This window comes from Cuculus canorus, chromosome 4, assembly GCF_017976375.1.
Source record: "Cuculus canorus isolate bCucCan1 chromosome 4, bCucCan1.pri, whole genome shotgun sequence".
NCBI lineage: Eukaryota > Metazoa > Chordata > Aves > Cuculiformes > Cuculidae > Cuculus > Cuculus canorus.
The window spans coordinates 44,207,252-44,227,236 of NC_071404.1; the positions used below are offsets into that span (position 1 = coordinate 44,207,252).

The 19,985-nt window shown below is 36.4% G+C and overlaps 1 protein-coding gene across 5 annotated transcripts in view; it reads right to left on the reverse strand.

Moving 5' to 3' along the window:
* The window catches only part of RAPGEF2 (Rap guanine nucleotide exchange factor 2), a 188,495-nt gene that overhangs the window by 109,785 nt on the left and 58,725 nt on the right, over positions 1 to 19,985 (reverse strand). For all 5 annotated transcript variants that reach the window (XM_054064673.1, XM_054064675.1, XM_054064672.1 and 2 more), the window contains exons 2-4: positions 18,860 to 18,930; positions 14,953 to 15,009; positions 858 to 941 (exon numbers count right to left, since the gene is read on the reverse strand). In XM_054064673.1, the coding sequence (XP_053920648.1) occupies positions 858 to 941; positions 14,953 to 15,009; positions 18,860 to 18,930 (212 nt within the window). The remainder of the gene's footprint in view (positions 1 to 857; positions 942 to 14,952; positions 15,010 to 18,859; positions 18,931 to 19,985) is intronic.

Below are 19,985 nucleotides of genomic sequence, written 5' to 3' on the forward strand. Positions count from 1 at the left end.
CACTGAAAGGCAGATTTGAACATCTAATTGTTCATATACCAAATGATGCTAGCTCTGAAGTGGTTTCCCACTGTTTAAAACTGTCAGGAAGTTTCTAGTGTTTTATTTCTCATCGTACCAAAATGGAGACAGGTCATTCTTTCATTCTGCCTTTTACAAATCTTGTTATATGCTATTTACTTCAAAGGAGATTTTTATAGTAGTCTGAATGTACATGCATATAACTAGCATTTTAAAGTGATTCTGCTCTGCTTCCACTAAAATGATCAAGATCAGTCACGTTAGTCTAAAACCCCTGCAGTCATTTGCACTTTTTTCCCACAGCTCAAAATAATTAATTTTTCTACTGTAGCAATACAATTTTTGAGTGCCTCAAACTTAAACTTATCTTTTTCCATGTAAAATACCACTCTTCATTGCAAATCCATTTACATGAAGCACAAGCTTATACAGAAGTAGCAAAACTGGCAACAACATGAGCTAAGCATATGGAAAAACATGCACTGAAGATTTATGCATGGTAAGTAAAATCTCAGGAAAACATAAGCTCTAGTGCATACTATGATTTAAAGTTTGATTACTCACAGGAACAGACTACTCAGTACTTCACTCCACTTGTCAGGTTTTTGGTGCTTTATTTTTAAATTGACAGTATTGGCACGACACTTTGGATGTTTGTTCGCTGTCCACAATTACATGCTTTCAATTCTAGCTATAGGCATAAAACAATCGCTACAGCTAGTAAATGTGGGAAAAGTGTGTCTCACTAAGCATAAGACCTTTTACTTCTAAAAATTCTCCACATCACATGATTTACATTTAAAATACAAAATACAATATGTCCATAGTTTGCATACCTGCTCCTTGGAAGAAACATTGATTCTTTAATGAAGACTGAACCAGACAGCAGGATATACCAACAGGTACCAATATCATCAGGGCTGGAATGAAAAAGAGGACACAGTGTAAGTTACTCATAGCACTACCAAATTTGAATTATGAAGAACGTCAATGAGGCAAAAATCTCAAAATTATGGAAGAAAGCCACCACTCAATCATTTACAAAACAATTCAGTCAAACTATTCTGATTTACATCTGCAAATACACATGTTATTAGAATGTCCCATTTGATTTACTTCTCTTCTTTAAAAGCATGTATCTATCATTTGTAACAGCACAAAATCCAATGAAATATAACTGAAAGTTATGTCAAGCTACAGTAACTATATTGCATGTATTGTGTCAAATCCATTATGTTCCTCTTGCTGAAGAGAACTGTAGCATGTTCCCCTCTATAAACAAGGGTTACTTTCCCAATTCTAGCCATCTCCTCCTTCATCTTTTCCTCAAGACAGAAATTTGCCTTTCGGCATCAGTTTACCTTGCCACAAGGTGACAGCATTGGATACATGTGCAGAAGGTAAACCTACATCAGATTTGTTAGATAACATTATGTGCTGGTACTACACACTGCCCCTTTCATGCCTCTTCCTGGCACAAGAATAAATTCCCAATAAAAGGGAGTAAGAGCTTTGTTTCCTGTCTCTTCATCCTATAGAGGAATTGGATAAGAACTTTGTCATCCAGGTCCAGATCATTCTACGGTAGATTCAAACCTTCCTCCTTCAGTAATACAAAATCCTTTTCACAGGCTTAGACTCTTCAAATAAGTTCAAATAATGTTTAGACAGGAAATAGAATAATTTAAGGGTACTAGAAATACCTGCATAAATCTTGTGCTGTTAACAGTCAACACTAAGAATATCTGTACTTTACTTCAGTTTTTACCACTCCTATTTCTTCCAAAGAAACTCACAGATTGGATTCAAGTACACCATTACAAATTGCATGAGCATTCTTATCTGAAAATCACATCCCAAGTGACATGAAGAGATGCAGATTACTAATTAATCTACAGCACCTTGATTTTTTCAAATTACATCTCTCTAGCAACATTTAGTTCTAATTCTAACTTCAAGCAAGTACAGCCCACACCTTTGATGATGATGATGACAACATAGTATTAAAATCCAATCTTAAGTCTAAGTAAGCTACGTGCACATTAGCAGTACATTTTTCATTTGAAGAACTTCAATGTAAGAAGAACCTACGCAGCAGGGTTCTCAAAACAAGAGCACCATTTCCTCAGCACTCACTGTATTATCCTTTCTAAAAGGAAAGCTGATGTTAGAAAAAGAGACAGAGGGAGCTGGCCTAAACCAGCTGAGAGCAAAAGAGCAAACCATCAAGTCTAGAAACATGCTCTATTTCCATTTTGTGCTTTTTAATATAGCCATGGGTGAAAGGACAAATACCAGAAACATGAAGAATTAACAGAGGTGACCTAGAACACAAGAACTGACTAAGATGACGCAGCCTATACTTCTTTTCTACTAGCCTATGAGCTGACTACTGAAGCCACACTGACCAGCAAAGACATCTTCAAAATGAAAACTTCAGGAAACACTTCTTTATACTGCTAGAGAAGAGAAAATGAAACAATAATAGAGTCACAGTTAAAACAACTACTCTGATTTACATAGATAAAGTGTACCATGCTGCCTTTTCTGAACTGTACTTCACATGCTTGCTTTTCACATGAATCTGTATGGCCCTCAAACTTGTTAATATAGAAAAATCAACACTGTACATAAGAAAGAGAACTAGGTCAAAGCAGATAAACTCAACCTCTCACACCACTTGAAAAGAAAATACTGTTCTTAAAACAAACTTGCACCTGAGTTAAGTCGCACATCTTCCCCACAAATGAATCCTAAGCTGACAGGCATATAGCCAGCATTACTGCTGAACTGCAAGTCTGCTGGGGTCTTTTTTTGTTGCTCCTATTTTTTAATAGATGTCAGCTTAAATACAAATATCTATACTAATTAGCAGAGTTGAAAGTTTCTAAAACAGTCATTTTCAGCAATGCTTGTTAAACTGAGCAATATACCAGTATATCGCTGGGAAGTAACTCTACTAGGATGTCAATGATATATTTTTAATGTGGATTACAGTGCATTACATTATAACATAAGAATTTTTGTGGGGCATTTTATATTTTCAGTCTTCCTAAAAATTGGCAGTTTGCTAAGTATAAAACTGTAGTCTGACAGAAAAGAACATCACTGGGAGTCACAGGCTTTATGATTCTAAAAGCAAACGTAATCTAGAAGATCTGTTTATACTTCCATAGAAAGCCATTTCCAAGTATGAATTAAGAGAAACAAGAATTTAAAAGTATTTAAATCAACAGCAGAATATTTTAACTTCTGCAAATCTAGTAATATACATGTGCTTCTTTCTCCTCCATTAAGAGCTAATGAACTATTTTAACTCATTCTGTCAAATAACCTATTTTAAAGTGGCTTAAGCTGTCTTTTCACATTGGGGATCTTTATCTCCAAAGAGAAAGAAGATCACTGTCTTTCACAAGCATCAGTCAATATGTTCAATATTCAAACTCATCTTAATCCTGCTTTTGATTATCTCTTTGAATCATTTAACAAACAGCTATAATAACTATACACTTGACTGCAGTGGTTTATGTTTTTCTTATTCGATCACACACAGCATGATTTTTCTCTCAGTTAATCATCCAACCCAGTTTTATCTTTTTTTGGCCAGCTCACAGGTTAATCCACTTTCTCTGCAAGTTAGCTCTTCAGTAGTTGTTACTCCTTCTCACATATCTGTCATGAACATCATGCTTTACCCACTTTATATATAATCAAAAGAAGCATAAGTTCATTTGACAGCTGAAAGTGCTCATTAAAGATATAAATGAAAGTTTAGGAATACAATCTGACTGAGCTTGTTTTCCTTTTGCCTTATACGTACTTGCATAGCTTTATATTGTTACAGTCATGTTTGAGAATTTCCAAGCCCTACGGTACTGGTATCATGTTGTGTGAAAAAATTCTACTATACTCAAATCCTTATTTAAATAAAAAAATAAATATTCAATATTGTTGTTTCACAATAGTAAAAAGTTACTACAGAACATGTCTGTATTCAAAGTATCTTCCCCAAAATACACTGTGCATTCTTTTAAATTTTCATTGCCAGTCAAAACATCGTAAGTATTTCCAAGACAGTGTTCAAGAGCAAAGAACACTCGTATGTTTCCATGGTCTTCATTCTTTCAACTACTAGTGTCTCAACACAGCCTTGAACATCTGAAACATATGAAAAAACCCACACATAACCAACAGATTCTTGCACCAGAACACAGAAGTCTCAAAGCAGCCATGTGGCTGCCAGCTTTTGCTAGATAGTGCTGTTACACGTGTATTTCTTTCATTTTAAGGATGCTGGGCTTTCACAATCCTATTCAACCATCAGTAGGCTTTCAATCAACTTTCCGTGTATTCTGTACTACGGTTGACATTCGTTCATCAACAACGCCTTTGCATTCTTCAGGACTTTTGTGCCCGTACTCAATGACACAAGGAGCTATAGAAACCTATACAGAACTATAAAAAACACTTCTTCAAGGCACATGAGGACTCACGCAAATACTATTTACCCAATGTAGAATACTCACATTTGAAAGGTTTTCTTTGCAATCACATTTTACACCGTTTTTAAACATGAAAACTGAATTCTAGAGATAAATCTAAGCCTAGTTATGGCGTTTTCTTTTATTACTAGAACACTGCCTATCACTGGCAGCCCACAAAGATGTCTAAACACTGTATCTGTCCTTCCAAAGACAATTCTCTGTCAAGGAGATGACAGCAAACGGTGCTTAAAGAGATTCTTTTGTGGACAGGAAACATCTCTGACTGGGTGTGCAGGAGGTTATTAAGTTTGTGTAATCACTTCATCCAGAATTTGCTGAAGTAGAAAAGATGCTGATGACTTCCCTCCAAAGGCACCCTGAGAGGCAGACTGGGGGACGGTCCAGTAGCCCCTGTCAGTCAAGCAGATGTCAAAAGGAAAGACATTTTCTTAGGTAAGATCTTTCCAGCAACTAGTTTTGTAAGGGTGCCATTGCTGTCCATCATCACTGCCATCACTGAAGCAGTAGCAGTCAGACAGTAGGAGACAGAGGTGCAGTGAAGTATCCACATCAGGCTGAAAGCAAAGTCCGCCCAACCCAAGCAGACGGCATTTCTACATAGTTTTGAGTTCTTCTCCCTACCTGCCTCGAGTCTTGCAAAGCTGCATGCACAGCAGGAGTGGAAATAGTGGAAATGAGGGCTTATCGGCCTATGTACATTTCCAAGCAGGCATTCACACATCATCTTTGCAGGAAAGAAATTACTTCTCCTGTTGGCCTTAAATGATTAAGTACATTGCTCAAAATACTTAAAACTGGTGGGGGTTTCTTTGGGCGTTGGAGGACTGTTCGGTTTTTGCTTTTTTCAAGTTCATCTACTGTTAACAGATGTTCATCTGGATGAAACTCAGGACTGCCTAGCAGATCCAGCACAGCTATTCACTTTCCCAAGTTACAGAAAATAAGATTTATTACTACAAAAGTAAGATGCCACAGGCAATTTATTCTACAGAGAATCAAAACTAAGTTAATCCAGAAGCTGTACATTAAGAGGCATTGCACATTAAGAACAATTCAATAAATGTATTCATTCCGTCCCAGCTATACCAGAGACAGGAAAAGCCCCAGTGGAACCTTGTTGACACAAACTTCCATACTTTACAGAACCAAAAGGACTACGGTCAGATTTAAAACACTGTCTGCGCTACAACTGTAACTTCTGTTAGCACGCTGGGGTTAGACTAATGCAAATACATCCATGTGCACTCAAAGCATTTGACAGACATGTAGAGGAAAAAGGAAACAGTTTAAATCTTAAGAGTAAGAAGCAGAAGATCTTTAGTGGAAGATAGGATATGTATTCTGTGAAGACAACAACAAAAGGATTCAAGTACCAAGACTTAATGTTCTCCTATAACTACGATAGAGCTACCTACTGATAAAGTTTTCAGATTGCTCATGTTCTAGCAGCAACCTTGAAGTGGTGCAAAACTGAAGGCCAACACCAAAATAGTCAGCAATACATAGACTTTATTCTTAATCTGCACTTGCATAAATTGGTTGTACAGAATTTAAATAAAACTACTTTAAACCTTTGGGAGCAGGGGATTTCCCATGGAATCTACATTAAATTTCCCAGAATGCAAGAGAGCTTGGTTTACAGGAATTTGGGAGCTAGGAACGGAAATCCAGAGACCGGATTGCAATGTCTTCCCCTTGCGTTTCCCACCCCAGCTTCCTTGACATGACATCATCCTTTTACACAACTACAACCTGCAGCCAGATAGTACACCTCTTCAGATAGAAAGTGACACAAAAATCTGAAGACAGAACTTTGCAAAATTACTTTCGTAGCTGTCACACTAGCTGTTCGTTTGGAAGCTTCAGTTACATAATTATGCAGTAGCCTGCAATGACATCTTCAGGCTATCACTGCCGATAAGGTTAGGCAGCATTTTCAGACTCAGTCTTCACTTTCTCCACCATATGACTGTTCTTTGAGACCTCAGAGGTATCTGACATTCAAAAATCAGGAAGCATACGTAAAACTCCAGATTGCTTTAAATCAAAATCAAAAAAATATAATTAGGAAGTAAAACTTCAGTTTAAAGTAGTGCACATGGAACTAGTTGGGGGTCTGGGAGTAAGAAGTTGCACCTTCCTGTGAACAACTCGGAGCCTTGAAACAGCCTGTGAACTTCTTCGATCTTGGCAATCTGTAGCACTTGCACACCAGGTTTGTAAATGTAAATCTGAATTAATATTAACAGCATATCAAAGAAAACATGCACAAAAAAAAAATTTGCTTCAATACCCACATGGTACCCACACACACTTATTCTATAAGTCATGTCCACAGTAGCACAGGTATTCTGATTGTAGCTTTCAGCTAAAATAAAGATTTAAGTCAATCTGCTGAAAGATCAAATAAACCTCAAATATCAACCCCATCTCCAGTATCTTCTCCTGTCCTAACAAGCCCTGCATCATTTCCCGTTAAAACTTCTTTAGATAGCTACATTTTAATGACTGCAATTCATTCAATTCTCATTCTCCATCAAGATGAGATGTAGCACTACTAAAACCTCTGGAATAATGAGTCATATTCAGCACATGCTTACTCATGTGCATTTAGTTCAACGGAGATAATGAACATCATAAGTATGTACAGTGGCAAGAATTCGCAGGTCTTTGTGACGAATGCTTTAATTTTGTCAAATAAGACATCACTTCAGTGAAAATTCAGCACTTGGATTTGAAAGGACATGCTAAATAGAACTCTTTGCTGTCCTAACCACCTTCTGGTCATTGGTTTCTCAGCAAACTCCTCTAAGACAGCACGTGAAAAACACTAAGCAATGTAGATCTCTCAATGGAAGCAAGCATGGAAATGGTTTCCATATAATTACTGTTTAATTTTGCATTTACAGGAGATATGTCTATCCCAAGACCTAAACAACAGAGGTATCATTTTCACTCCAACACTGGACTGAATGGTCCAGAAACATCAGATGCTAGAAGGATCCCTAAACTAAGTCAAATATCATCACCCAGAATTACTTTCCAATTCATAGGTACTTTCCAAGCTACTTCATAAAAAGGTCATGGAATTGGCAAGAACAATTTCTTCATTGTGAAAGAGCCAATTATAATTATTCTTTCCATAAATCATTAAAATTCTAACCACCAAAGGATTTGTTCAAGACTTACATCTGAACCAGATATAGTACCATTCCTACAAGCTACAACATTTGTAGCTATTCTGATAAAAGAACTTGTAATACATCGAGATGTACCTAGCAAATTACATTTTCATGAAATCATACTCAATGTTGTTGAAAGATGAATAAATTTTAGAAAGTAAGCAGAGTAATTCAGAACAGATGTCATTCATGCTCCCAACTCCCCACTTGAGAGGGACAGAAGCAATGAATATTTGACATGTCAGAAGTGGGATCTCTTTCAGGCATTTAAGCACTACACAAGAAGAAATTAGAAAGAACACTGCTCAGCAAGCTAATGTTCCATAGAATATTGTTTCAGCAGATTAATCTGTCTGTTTCTCTTTGCTCATTTTACTTATCCTTTGCAGGCTGAAAACTGTAAGTAGTTTATAGTTTAATTCAACAACCACTGCCACAATTAAGACATTAGCCCCAAGTGCCCCGCGATGTCAAACATCTCTAAGTTTAATGATTCTCTCAGGTAGACATCTCATTGCCTGAAGGTCCTGCCTACTAGCACTGTATTGTTATAACACTCAGAATAATCAGAAAACCATTTACTCAAATTGTCAGCACTGTCTATAACCCTCCATAATAAGCTACTGAAGCAGTTACCTGACATCTGCCAAAGCATTTCGGATGCCCTTGACAACATTTAAATGTATATTCCAAATACAGAATTAAAACAGATTGAGTATTAAATGCATCATCAGCTACACACTACTTTCAAGTACTTTTTTTTTTAAATTAACACATTAAAGTTACATTTATTCTTACTCATAATCTTCACTCTAAATATAAGAGATAATTAAAATATATCCAGTGACAGAACTGGTAATTCAGAATTTAGAACTTCTAATTTTCACCAAACGGGCATCTTAAAGTGCATATTTCATCTGATGTCCTTGATTCGCATTTACTAATGGACACAAGATGAAAACTCATGTCTCATGGTAGCAAGAGTGGGAAATAAAAAAGAATGAACCAAAAGCATGAACTACAGGTAACAATTCCTCAGTATTCATGAAAATAAATAATTAGAAGTATGTTATTCTTTAGAGTATTTAACTTATTCGCATTCTCACCCACTTCCAAAATAAAATCGGTAAAACAAAACAGAAAATTCAGTCAAATCAGAGATTATTGCAGTGTCAGTAACTAGTGTCAAAGACAGCTGATTAAACAGGCAATCAGTAAAAACATTATGCAAATATACATATGCAAGCTAATTGACCTATTGTCATTTAAGTCTTGTACAGTGAATTAACCTTTGAGATCAGAAACGAAAAACAATCAGTCTCCTAATCATGAGGAAAACAATGACAGAAGTAGTAAAATAAATGATACTGCATAAAAAAATACAGTCAATTCAGACAGACAATTCTGCTATTAAGTCTTATAATACACTTCTAATATTTCTCCAAAATCAAAGCTTTTATTCTCAAAATTACAACAACAAAAACATAAGAGGTTTTAGTAAAGAATAGTAAATTTTTAGTAAATTGACAGTAAAGAAAGTGCAAATTTAAATCCCCTTTAAAAAAAAAACCTTATACTTTAGTCTACCTTCAAAGAAGTCTCAAAATCACGTCAAACAATAACACAGATATTTGGAACTGGCTATGCAAAGCCAACAGTCTTTGACATTGATCACTGACACCATTAAGAAGCCTTTATTCGGTGTATGCTTACACATGGCCAACTGCCATGTCCTTGAATGTATTTGTTTTAATGATACACATTGCCTAAGAAATTCCTCCCAGAAAACATATTCACAAGACAATGTATAAATTCAGATTCCTGATTTACTGCAGTGCAGAACTGGCAGCATTCCAACACTACTTTGGCAACTGCCCCAACTATCAGAAAGTGCAATATACCTTTAGGAACACTTTAAACAAAAGTAAAAAAAAAATAGGAAGAGACTGACTAGCCTTGCTGCAGCAGTTCCTTGCATTATTAAATATACTGCTGCATGACTTCTACATGGATGCACATGCAGAATGAATACATACTGCATGGAGAGGTCTACTGGAAAATGCAGACATTGACCCAGACAGACGTTTCAAAGAGACATATTCTCAGTTCGCTGTGTATTCAGAGCATTTAGATAATTTTCCAAGTGTCTCATATTTCTTTAAGACCAAGGAAAAAGTCTCTTATAGGGGCTCTCTGAAGTCAAGAGCACCCAGTAAAAAGGACAGTAAATACAGATATGTGACCCAAGCTTGCACAAGCAGGTGCATCCTGTCCAAAAACCAGAAAATCTGGTTAAAAGTAAAGTATTAAAGAATAATTTTACTAATAACTCAGAATATCGCTACTGGAAACATCAGCTTGATCCTCACACTTAGCAATTCCGTTCTGTACCACTTCAGGTTTTAAGTTCTATAGCAATAAGATATAAATATATACAAGCATAACTATAGATCACATATATCATATCTATACAGAATAACTTGGTTTTACGATACCACTACCTTAAAAGTTCTTGAACATGTACAGAACATAAAACTACTCCATCATAACACAAACGTATGCATCAGAAGACAAATTTCACTGAGGTGGTCTCTGCAGAGCTGTTCCGTTTTAAAAATCATGCACCAATAGCTAAAGAAAGCTTTAGCTCATTGGTCACGCTTCATCACACAATTATGTCAGGCTATGCAAAAACATACAGCAACTTTGGCATCACTTTTTGTTGTTTCGTAAGGCTGATTCTATCCTCCTGAGGGTCTCTGGTAGTATATTACTGTGAACGAACCGTGAATTTGCTAAACGTCACTTTCATTGTAGGACTTAAAAGTTTGACTCTCAGACTCCTGCTCCTAAAAACTACCCACAGATCTTTCACCTGACCTTGTAAATAACTGTTGCACATTAACTACAAAGACCTACATAGAACTGCAGCTTAGCCATCTAGCTGAGACACATCCAGGTGCTTTATAGCTACATCCAAAATCCCTACTTGATTTTCTGCACCATACATGACACCTGGACAGGTAACAGCACATCTTCTCCCTGGGAAGAGCATCTGCAAGTTCCCCATCACTTGCTTCCCTAAGTCCATCTCCCCAGTGCCTTCAGGCGACCCTCTAACACAATCTGTCCCAAAGCCACACAAAGCAAATGCCCTCCAGCTTTTTTCAAACATTCTGTTCTACCTCATGAACGACCCTAATATTTTAGTCTGAGAAAACCATAAGTATTTTAGTAGCAACCTAGAAGTCATGCTCCTTATTTTCTTTCCAGATTTCATTCATTTTAAGCTTCGTTTGCTGGGCCAAGCCACCTCTGGAGAGGGTTTGGGCTAGCCCAAACCAAGTATTTTGGACCTTGTGATTAGCCACAGTGATCTAACTCTGAAAACCGAGCTAAGACTGGATGGCGATATTACAGCTACTAGACTTGAGAATTTGGTTCTAAATGTGGAACTATCCAAAAAGAATGGCTGAAATTATGTATCTTCTTCCTTTCTGTAGCCTCCTCTGCTTCTCATTCCCTTTGCCCTCCACTCAGTATAAGCACTACAGCCTTAACACAGGTGGATGGTTTTCATCACAAATTGTTTGACAAGCGGGGAATGAGGAAAAAGGCACGACAAAACATAATGGTACAAATACAGCTACTTATTACACACCCTGCTTAGCACAGTCAGTAACTCAGAAAGAGATGGCTATTTTTCACTTCAGCAGTGGACATTGTCTGTAGCATTAACTCAGATTTGCATGTAAGTTTTTTCTCTCCTATCTCCAGTTTATATGAATGCCGTCTATTTCTGTTTCACAATACAGTCCTTTGAAGCAACCAAATTTCATTAAAAAATGAAACAGAAAGCTGCACAACCGAGTGACACGAAATCATACAAACGTGTTGACAGTAGACACATTTTCTCCAACTATAGACATTAACACTAAAATTCAATTCAACATGTCCAAGAGAAAACTACTTCTCTTTCAATACTTCTTTTCTAAGAATCAATGCAATCAAAACCAATAGCATACTATGAAATCGCTACAGACTGAGAAACATGTCACCGATTAGAGCTTAAATCCAAAAAACACATCTTGCAACTTCTCAGAAGAGACATGTGGGATGTAAGTGCATATATCCTAGAAGGCCTTGAGTGGAAGGTTCTCTAAAAAAAACTAAAACGCACTTAACAATAACATGGGTTGCGTTTCTCTTTGTAATTTTTAAAAAACATTATATGCACAGCTAAATTAGTTCCAGGTTCAATTGCACAGAAACTAAGGAGAATGTGATCACAAAAACATGATGTGCTACAGCAATTCAGAAACACATGAGGTTTTATTACCAAGTGACTTCAGACAGCAGGTCATCAAAATTAAACCTTCCCCTATAAAGAAAATACATTATCTTTTAGAAGAAACTAAGGGAAGTTTAAACATATATAAGAATTCCTTACAAAAATGGTAAGCCAACACCACTGACAAATATGTACAGAAATATCAAACAGCATGGCTGAAAACCACATACAGCTCCTGTATAACTAATGAGGAGGAAAAAAAGGTGCTTCTTTTATAAGACAGATACTTATCTGCTTAGAAGCAAAACATTTACTGCCAAAAGATTCCTCCCTGACATCACAGCAAATATTTAAATTTTTATATGAAAAATTTTGTTCAACTCTCAAGAGGTACATAAAACCTCTACAAATGTGCTAAAACGTTGTTTTCCAAAGAAAATGCCAATTAGAAACTTACTGTTGGAAATGTCTAGAATGACTATTACACAGATACAAAAGTCAACGTTTTTATTTGAAATACCGATAAAATATGTACGAACTAACCAAACTAAAGTTTTAAATGAGATCTTAAAGTTTATTTGAATAAAGATAGCACGACAAAAAAAAAAATAAAAAAAAAAATCAGGTATATGTGTCAAGCAAACTTCAATTCTGAAATTTGCCTTGCAGGTTTTAAGCTTTTTCATCATTAACTTCCCATCAAATGAAAGTAGTAGGATGACTGGCAAATGAAGAATAACTCGAGCTGAACTGCCATGTTTAATAACCCAGTTTCCATTTAAACAGAGAGATGGCTGTAGGGTTTGAGAATTTGTCACTACCATGTACACCCGCTGATAGTAAAGTAAATGCAGATGAGAGGAGCCAATTTTAAACAACGTGCTCCATTTTATCCCTTTTACTGTGTGTGCACTGAACACAATTATTTTCAGCATTGCACACATGCAACAGAAATTTACCTTTTTATAAGCACAAGCTGACAATGTAGATATGAACAAAATATTCACAATGAAAAAGCTCTGATCAAATAAACAGAGTAACTGTATTAGTTTTCATGTTAGCATGTAGGAGTAAAGATTTAGATTATCTGCATTGAGACACTAAATTGTGCCTCGGGGGGGGTCACACACACAGGTCAATTAACAGCTCCAATAGTTGCAACTATTTTAATAGATTTTTCTAATGAATACAGGAGATTAGCACCCAATTTCTGATTTCAATGTAAACCTTAGCCTTCGTGACCAAAATAAGAGCTCCAAGTGATAAATTCTGGTGTATTCAATAAAAAGAGGCCAGGTTGCCTGTCCCAAGCTCATGTCCTATAGAATCAATCCACTCAGTTGTGCTAATCTGGCTATCACATTGCTTATCTCCTGTAGTACTCAAAGAATTCTTCCAAAGACGTACATTGTAAAAGTGGAATTCTGTTTTTTAGAAGAATACACCCTCAATACACATGCAAAATTTGTGAAATACAAAAATTCCTCCAAGTTCATTATCACAAAAATAGAATAATAAAATTAGACTGCAGGTTCCATGGGATTTTCTTACCAAGAAGATCTCAAATTATTCACTACAATAAAATGCAAACCTCCAACTCAGTGCAACAGAAAATATATTTCTGGCTTCAAAATATTGAATTTTTTAGGGTTTTTTAATTAAAAAAAAAAAAAAAATCAGGGTAAACTTTCATGTATAGCCCATTACACATTACATGAGAGATGTAAAATGCTAGAGTAAGCACATTTTGTACTAGCATTTATACCCAGAAACTGCCAAACTGCCCATGAAATCTACTGAATAAATGATGGAGAAAAAATATGTCAAGAAGCAACTAAATAGGAATGACAGGCAAACAACCAAAGTGAAGATGAAGTCACATGAAACAAGCGACAAACGAAATCACTGCAAAAGTATTGCAAAGAGCACTTCAAGTTAAACCAGATTTCACAGTTTTCTGTTTCTGCACTGTATTTTCTCTGGCACATATTTCCTGGTAACTTTTCCCTGCCTTGAAAATATGCATAACTAGCAGCTTCGATTCATTCAGCACATAATTGAAACTTAAACCAACAGTTAGAATGAGCCGAGATACTATGTATAAACAAAAACTCATACATAATGGACACAAAACAACTGCCTAGGAAAGGACAAATCACCAGCACAACAGTCCCTAGCAAATTAGTCTGTAAAATGAATAAAGATTATATTGGTCTAATTTAAATTATCTGTTCACCTATAGATTTTGACCTCGTGCATTTCCCACAGATAAATGATTACTGGATTTCATTATACATAAATTTAAGCTCGCTGAATGGTCAAAGCTTAGCATTAAAGCTTGTTCAATCACATCCTCCTCCTGATGGTCAACACAGGAAAAACAACAAATTTATAAAAGAAGGCATACAGGTGCATTCTTTGTATGCCTACATGTTCAAATAATACAGGAGAACCTAAAAAACTGCATTTAGAGTCTGGTTTAGGGACAATAAAGTCTGGTACACTTTGTGTGATTATTTCAATAAATCACTTGCACAAACAAAGCAATTGCAATCCTCAGATCTCTACTGTGAATCTTAGCTGACATTAGATCACATCCCTTCTTATTATAAAGTATGTAAGATAGGTCGATTTGGCACCTCTGGCAAGAAAAGCTGGTCGCTACTACTGTCACAAAATTTAAGTGAGACTAAATGACAACTTATTCTAATGAGAAGAAATCCCACATCTCCTAATACTCTATAACCTCATTGGTTACAGCACACATTACCATGCAAGAGTCACTGTTAGCTCCCTCTCTGTCACCAGCAAATTTCTCCACTGTCTGATGATGAAAACAAAGTGGTTCATTTGTGTTTACAGACTGTGGTCTGGGTGAGGGAGTTGGCATTAAACCCCGTCCTTAACACCCTTTAAAATTAATTAATTCTTTGAAGGAAGCATAAATACTTACTAGTACAGGACTTCATTTGCTTCATGCCTTTCATATCTAACGGTTTCACACATCAGTCTGAAAGAGAAGGAAAGAAGTATTTCTTAATTATGATTCCCATCAGTGTCACAAAGACTTCACTTTCTAAAGTTAGTCAGCAGTTCCACGTTTGCCTCCAGCATTTGCAAGAACTAACCATCAATTTAAAGCTAAGCTGATTTTTAATTTAAGAGAACAAATTGTTAAATCTAAGCATCAAAGTTATTAGTACATCGAAGATCAGATTTTATTTAGGACACTAGATGTAAATGCTCCCATAAAAAAAAAATCATGGAAAACAGGCAAAATTATACTAACTTCATTTTATAAAGTGATCTGATAAAGTTGAGTTGCTTTATAAGGAAACAATTCAGAATTTTAGAAATGGATGGAAATTTATGATATGTAACACTACTCAGAGATACCATGATAATGTTACATGATAAAACAACACTTCTTTTTCTGCTAAAATTCAGCTAGTTAAAAATTACCATGAGAGTTTAATGCTGAAATCCCAGGGGGCTCAAAGTGGAAAGAGTTTTCTGCAGGAAAATCCTCTGTCTAGAGGAAAGGATTAAAGCACTTTTGCATTCACTCTCTGCCTGACAAATGTGGCATAATAAACTATAATAGAACTCACCATATATTAGTAAATGCAATGTTAACCTGGAGCAAAAAAATCAACATGTCATTTCTGTGTATTGTCTTAAGGAAACGGACCCTGTAAATTACTGTGAGGAAGTTGGAAAGGAAACAAACCCCACCTCCTCCTCTGGACTTTCTATGGCTCTGAAGCACACTGCAAACACCAGAGCTATTTGACAGACGGGCAGAGATTTACCCAAGAGGCTCATGTGAACACATTCAAATGAGACACTACGTTTAAATTTGGGAAAGACCATCAGAACATCAGAGTACCAACAACTAGCTGCCTGCAACGATAGCCTAAGGGGATAATGGTGCTCAAGAATTCCTGCTCAGGCAACAAGTCTCAAAAAAGTTGAACTGGGTTTGATGTGACATTTAGAAGGCTTCTTATTGCCATTTCTCATCATTTTAATAGCAAACAGGTTGCCACAAAAGTTACCTTGGCACTCATCTCTTTCAAGATCTTACCTATTAGTTCAGCCCACTAAGAAAAAATGCTTTTCCTGTCCAGAAGTGGCAGGTTTGTATCAGTATGTGAATAGAAAATTGAGATCTTAATTACGTTTTATCAAAAAAAAAAAACACCCAACAACAACAAAAAAAACACAAAAAAAAAAAAAAAAACAAACAAAAAAGCAGCCAAGTGTTTTTTTCACAGCCTTTCCCCCATCCCGGTATTTCAGATCTACTCTTTGGACCACCTTTGAGAACCTTCCTTACAGACAGTTTCTGTAGTGTATGTAATTGATATAAAACACATAATACTTAATTTCATCTAATGAAAAAGTTTCTTGCTTCCTGGCACGGCAAAAAAATTTTTGAACAACAGAATCTTCTCTTTTTCAGACACTGCTCTCCACCACAGAATCAGATCTTGCCAAAATCACTTACAGGCACCAAAAAAGCTACTGTCTGCTTCTACCCCGGGGTCCTCATGTTGTCTCTCTAATTTTCTGTTGCAAGAGGGAAAGGGAGAGCAGACACGAGGTTACTGGTGATAAGATATCAGAAGAAAAGTCATTGCTAGTAGTTAGATTTTAAAATTAAAACATTGCTCAAGAATAGCCTGTGCCCTACTGGCCTAAAACTACGCTGGGCAACAAGCCATCTAAGAGCAGGAGTTATAGGAAACAGAATCACTTTAACAAGCAAGTTTTGTTCCCCTCTGAATTGACAGCAAAGGAAGTACATTCTTGATAAAGTCACGCAAGTTTCCACTGGCACTGTCTTGAGTTCTACAGCATTTGGGTCCTGTTATTAGGACAGTAATAGGGGAGAAAATGCCTCTTACAGAAGGCAGCCAAGTGTTTCAAATCTTGTGTTAAACTGGAACAGTTAAAATTACAGTGACCAAGCAGTACAAACTACATTGCTTCCTCAAATATTAAGAAAAAAAGAATTAGTTCTGCTTAATACTGGTGTCTAAGTTTTGTTCGAACGTGATCTTTGTCCGCTTCCTAAACAAATGTAATAAATTCAAGATGAGATCATCAGCAAGCCATAAGTTAAGTTATTCACTACTAGAAGCTACATTGAATACAGTAGTTTTTAAAGCATCTCAGAGGTTACTGTGGCATCCCACTGCCACAAGAAATATTTTATCCTAAAGGATACTATAAAAGCTCTCTGTTCCACATCTGCTGGGAGCCCAGCCTTTTCCATGTATGGTACTGTAAATAGAAGCTCTCTTCTAGGAATTCACTGTGCCAGGAGAGTGAGCCCAAGTTCCACACATTCCTCAGCAAAAACCTCATTCAGCACAGGAAGCCAAGAAGCACACATCAACATACCACGCAACAATATGTGCATGCTTTGATCTTTGTAAACAAGTTAACATCAGTTCAACTCCAGCTGTGTAAAACTTGATGTGTTCAAATTCTTGCATACAATAACAGAAAATACTGATTGTGACCATGGCCTCCTTCTGAAGCAGAAGTAATTACACAGACTACTTCAAGTTCAACATTCACATTGCTAAATGGATCTTCAGCACTTTGGAAGAAAGAAAATCATGCCTTTTATTTTCTCCAAATAAAGATGTTCACTTGGGAATGCAGAGTCTGACAGACTGATGAAGAAAGAGAGTAGAAGCTAGAACTTAAACCAGCATTAACGGAGTCAAAGTTGCTTCTGCATCTTCAGATAAAGCAAACGTTGGCAAACTCACGGGTGTAAAAAAAACAGTAATTCACCTTCTCTCCCCATAGAGCATGGCACAGATGGGCTGGCCACCTCCTGTATCTGCCAACACCACACTGATGTTCAAATACCCTTCAAAACCTCAGATATAAGACGTTTATGTGAGTTGTTCGGTCTGGAGTAAAGTAGGCTGAGGGGAGACCTTATCACTCTCTACAACTACCTGAAAGGAGGATGCAGTGAGGCACGTGTTGGTCTCTTGTACCAAACAAAAAGTGATACAACAAGAGGGAATGGCTTCAAGTTGCACTGGGGGAGGTTTAGATTGCATATTATGAAGTATTACTTCACATAAAGGGTTGTCAGGCACTGGAACAGGCTGGCCAGGGAAGGAGTCGCCATCCCTGAAGGTATTTAAAAGACATATAGATGTGGCACTTAAGGACTTAGTAGCAGGCTTGGCAGCATCAGGTTTATGATTGGATTTCATGATCTTAAAGATCTTCTCCAAACTAAATGATGGTGTGAAAACTGAAAAAATGACTTCAAATCAAACAGACACAAGTTTTAAAAAAAAAAACAACAGAGAGTTCATCTGGAAGCCTTTAACTGAATTTGACTCAGGAAGCATTCTAATAAAAATATTTGTGCGTGACGTTTATTAGTAACTTTTTACCAAGTATCATCTGCATGTATAGTACATAATTTTTCCAAAATTTCTGCATGAAAGCAAGCACAAACTGAAACATAAGCTGCATATCAGACTGCTCTCATGACTACGACATTCAACAAATTATTTAGATTACGTGTGGACTTTCATTCAGGACTGGAAGTTGTACTCTGTATAGAGCCTGGAACAGACTATGAGTCTGTTCTCAAACACATTCATAACAGAAATTAGGAGAAGCAAATATGAACATACACTCCCACACATACAAGGAGCAAGTGTTAGGACAATGAAGAGGAAGAAATGCATGCAGTGGTGGTCAGCTTTACAGTTTGAGGCAGGGTACACAACAGTAGTATGTAGTTACCATCCCTTCTTTCCTTTGCTTTGTTAGCACATTAACGTAGATGTATTTTAAATGATTAAGTATCATACCTTAACTGATGCTCTCTCAGATTAGACAAGGCTTCCATTCCATGTAAATAGGAATACACAATCTCCAAATCCTACAAACATAAGGAAAACATTATTAGGAAAAGCTGTTAAAAACACTGTTTTTGCAAAGCATCCAGAACTCTCCCTAACAGGGGCGGCAAAGATATTTGAAATAACACATTTGCAAGAGACTAATGGAAAGTTGCAGGAATACCTTTGATTAGACATTGGAACCTGACACGGGGAAGAATGATGCTATGTTCACATTGGAAAAGACAAACACAAAAAAATTCTGCTTTTGCTGTTATTACTCATGTCCAGGAAACAAGTCTGGTCCAGTAAGCTACTTTGCAACTACAACTGTCCTCCTTCCCAATGTCAACATACCCCCAAACCTTCATCTATTCTGCAAAACAAGGTTATGTAAATTAGTCTTTTCAAGCTCAAGGCAAAAGAAAAAAGTACAAACCAGTCTAACAAAATTCCCCACTGTATGTAAGTTTTTATAATTTCGTATTCTCTTCAAACAGAATCTAAACCACAAGCTTAAATGAGAAAAAAAAAAAAGAGTTGGTGTGAACAGAAAATTATTGGCACAAGATAAAAAAGTCATAAATACAATCCTAGCTACATAGCAAATCATTACATTCAAACATTTTCAACCACCAATACCAAGCTCACACAGCAACATTAAGAAAGATACAAAAACAACATCCAAGACAAACTTCCCAAGATGCAACTATGGAAACACTAATGTCAACCTAGAGGCTTTTGCTAATGTTATACTTAAATCACTACAACACTTAAACTGAAGTTTTCTTATCCCACAACCTCTAGTATTCTTTAACTTTGGCTCACAGATTTGATGCTGTTTCATCATCCATTTTTGAAACGTGAGAGTTAAAAGATAGTTATTATGCATAATTCACTGAAAGCCAGAGCAGTGACTCCCAACCACTGCCTGAGGCTGACAAAGCTGAGAGTAAACTAACACCAATACTACTCTCATAACTCACTGCAGGAAGATGCTTTCAAGTACGGTAAACTATGAAAGCAATAAATTTATGAAAGATATGGTCAATGGGAAGATTTTTTTTAATTTAAATTGACCACGAATTACAGAAAT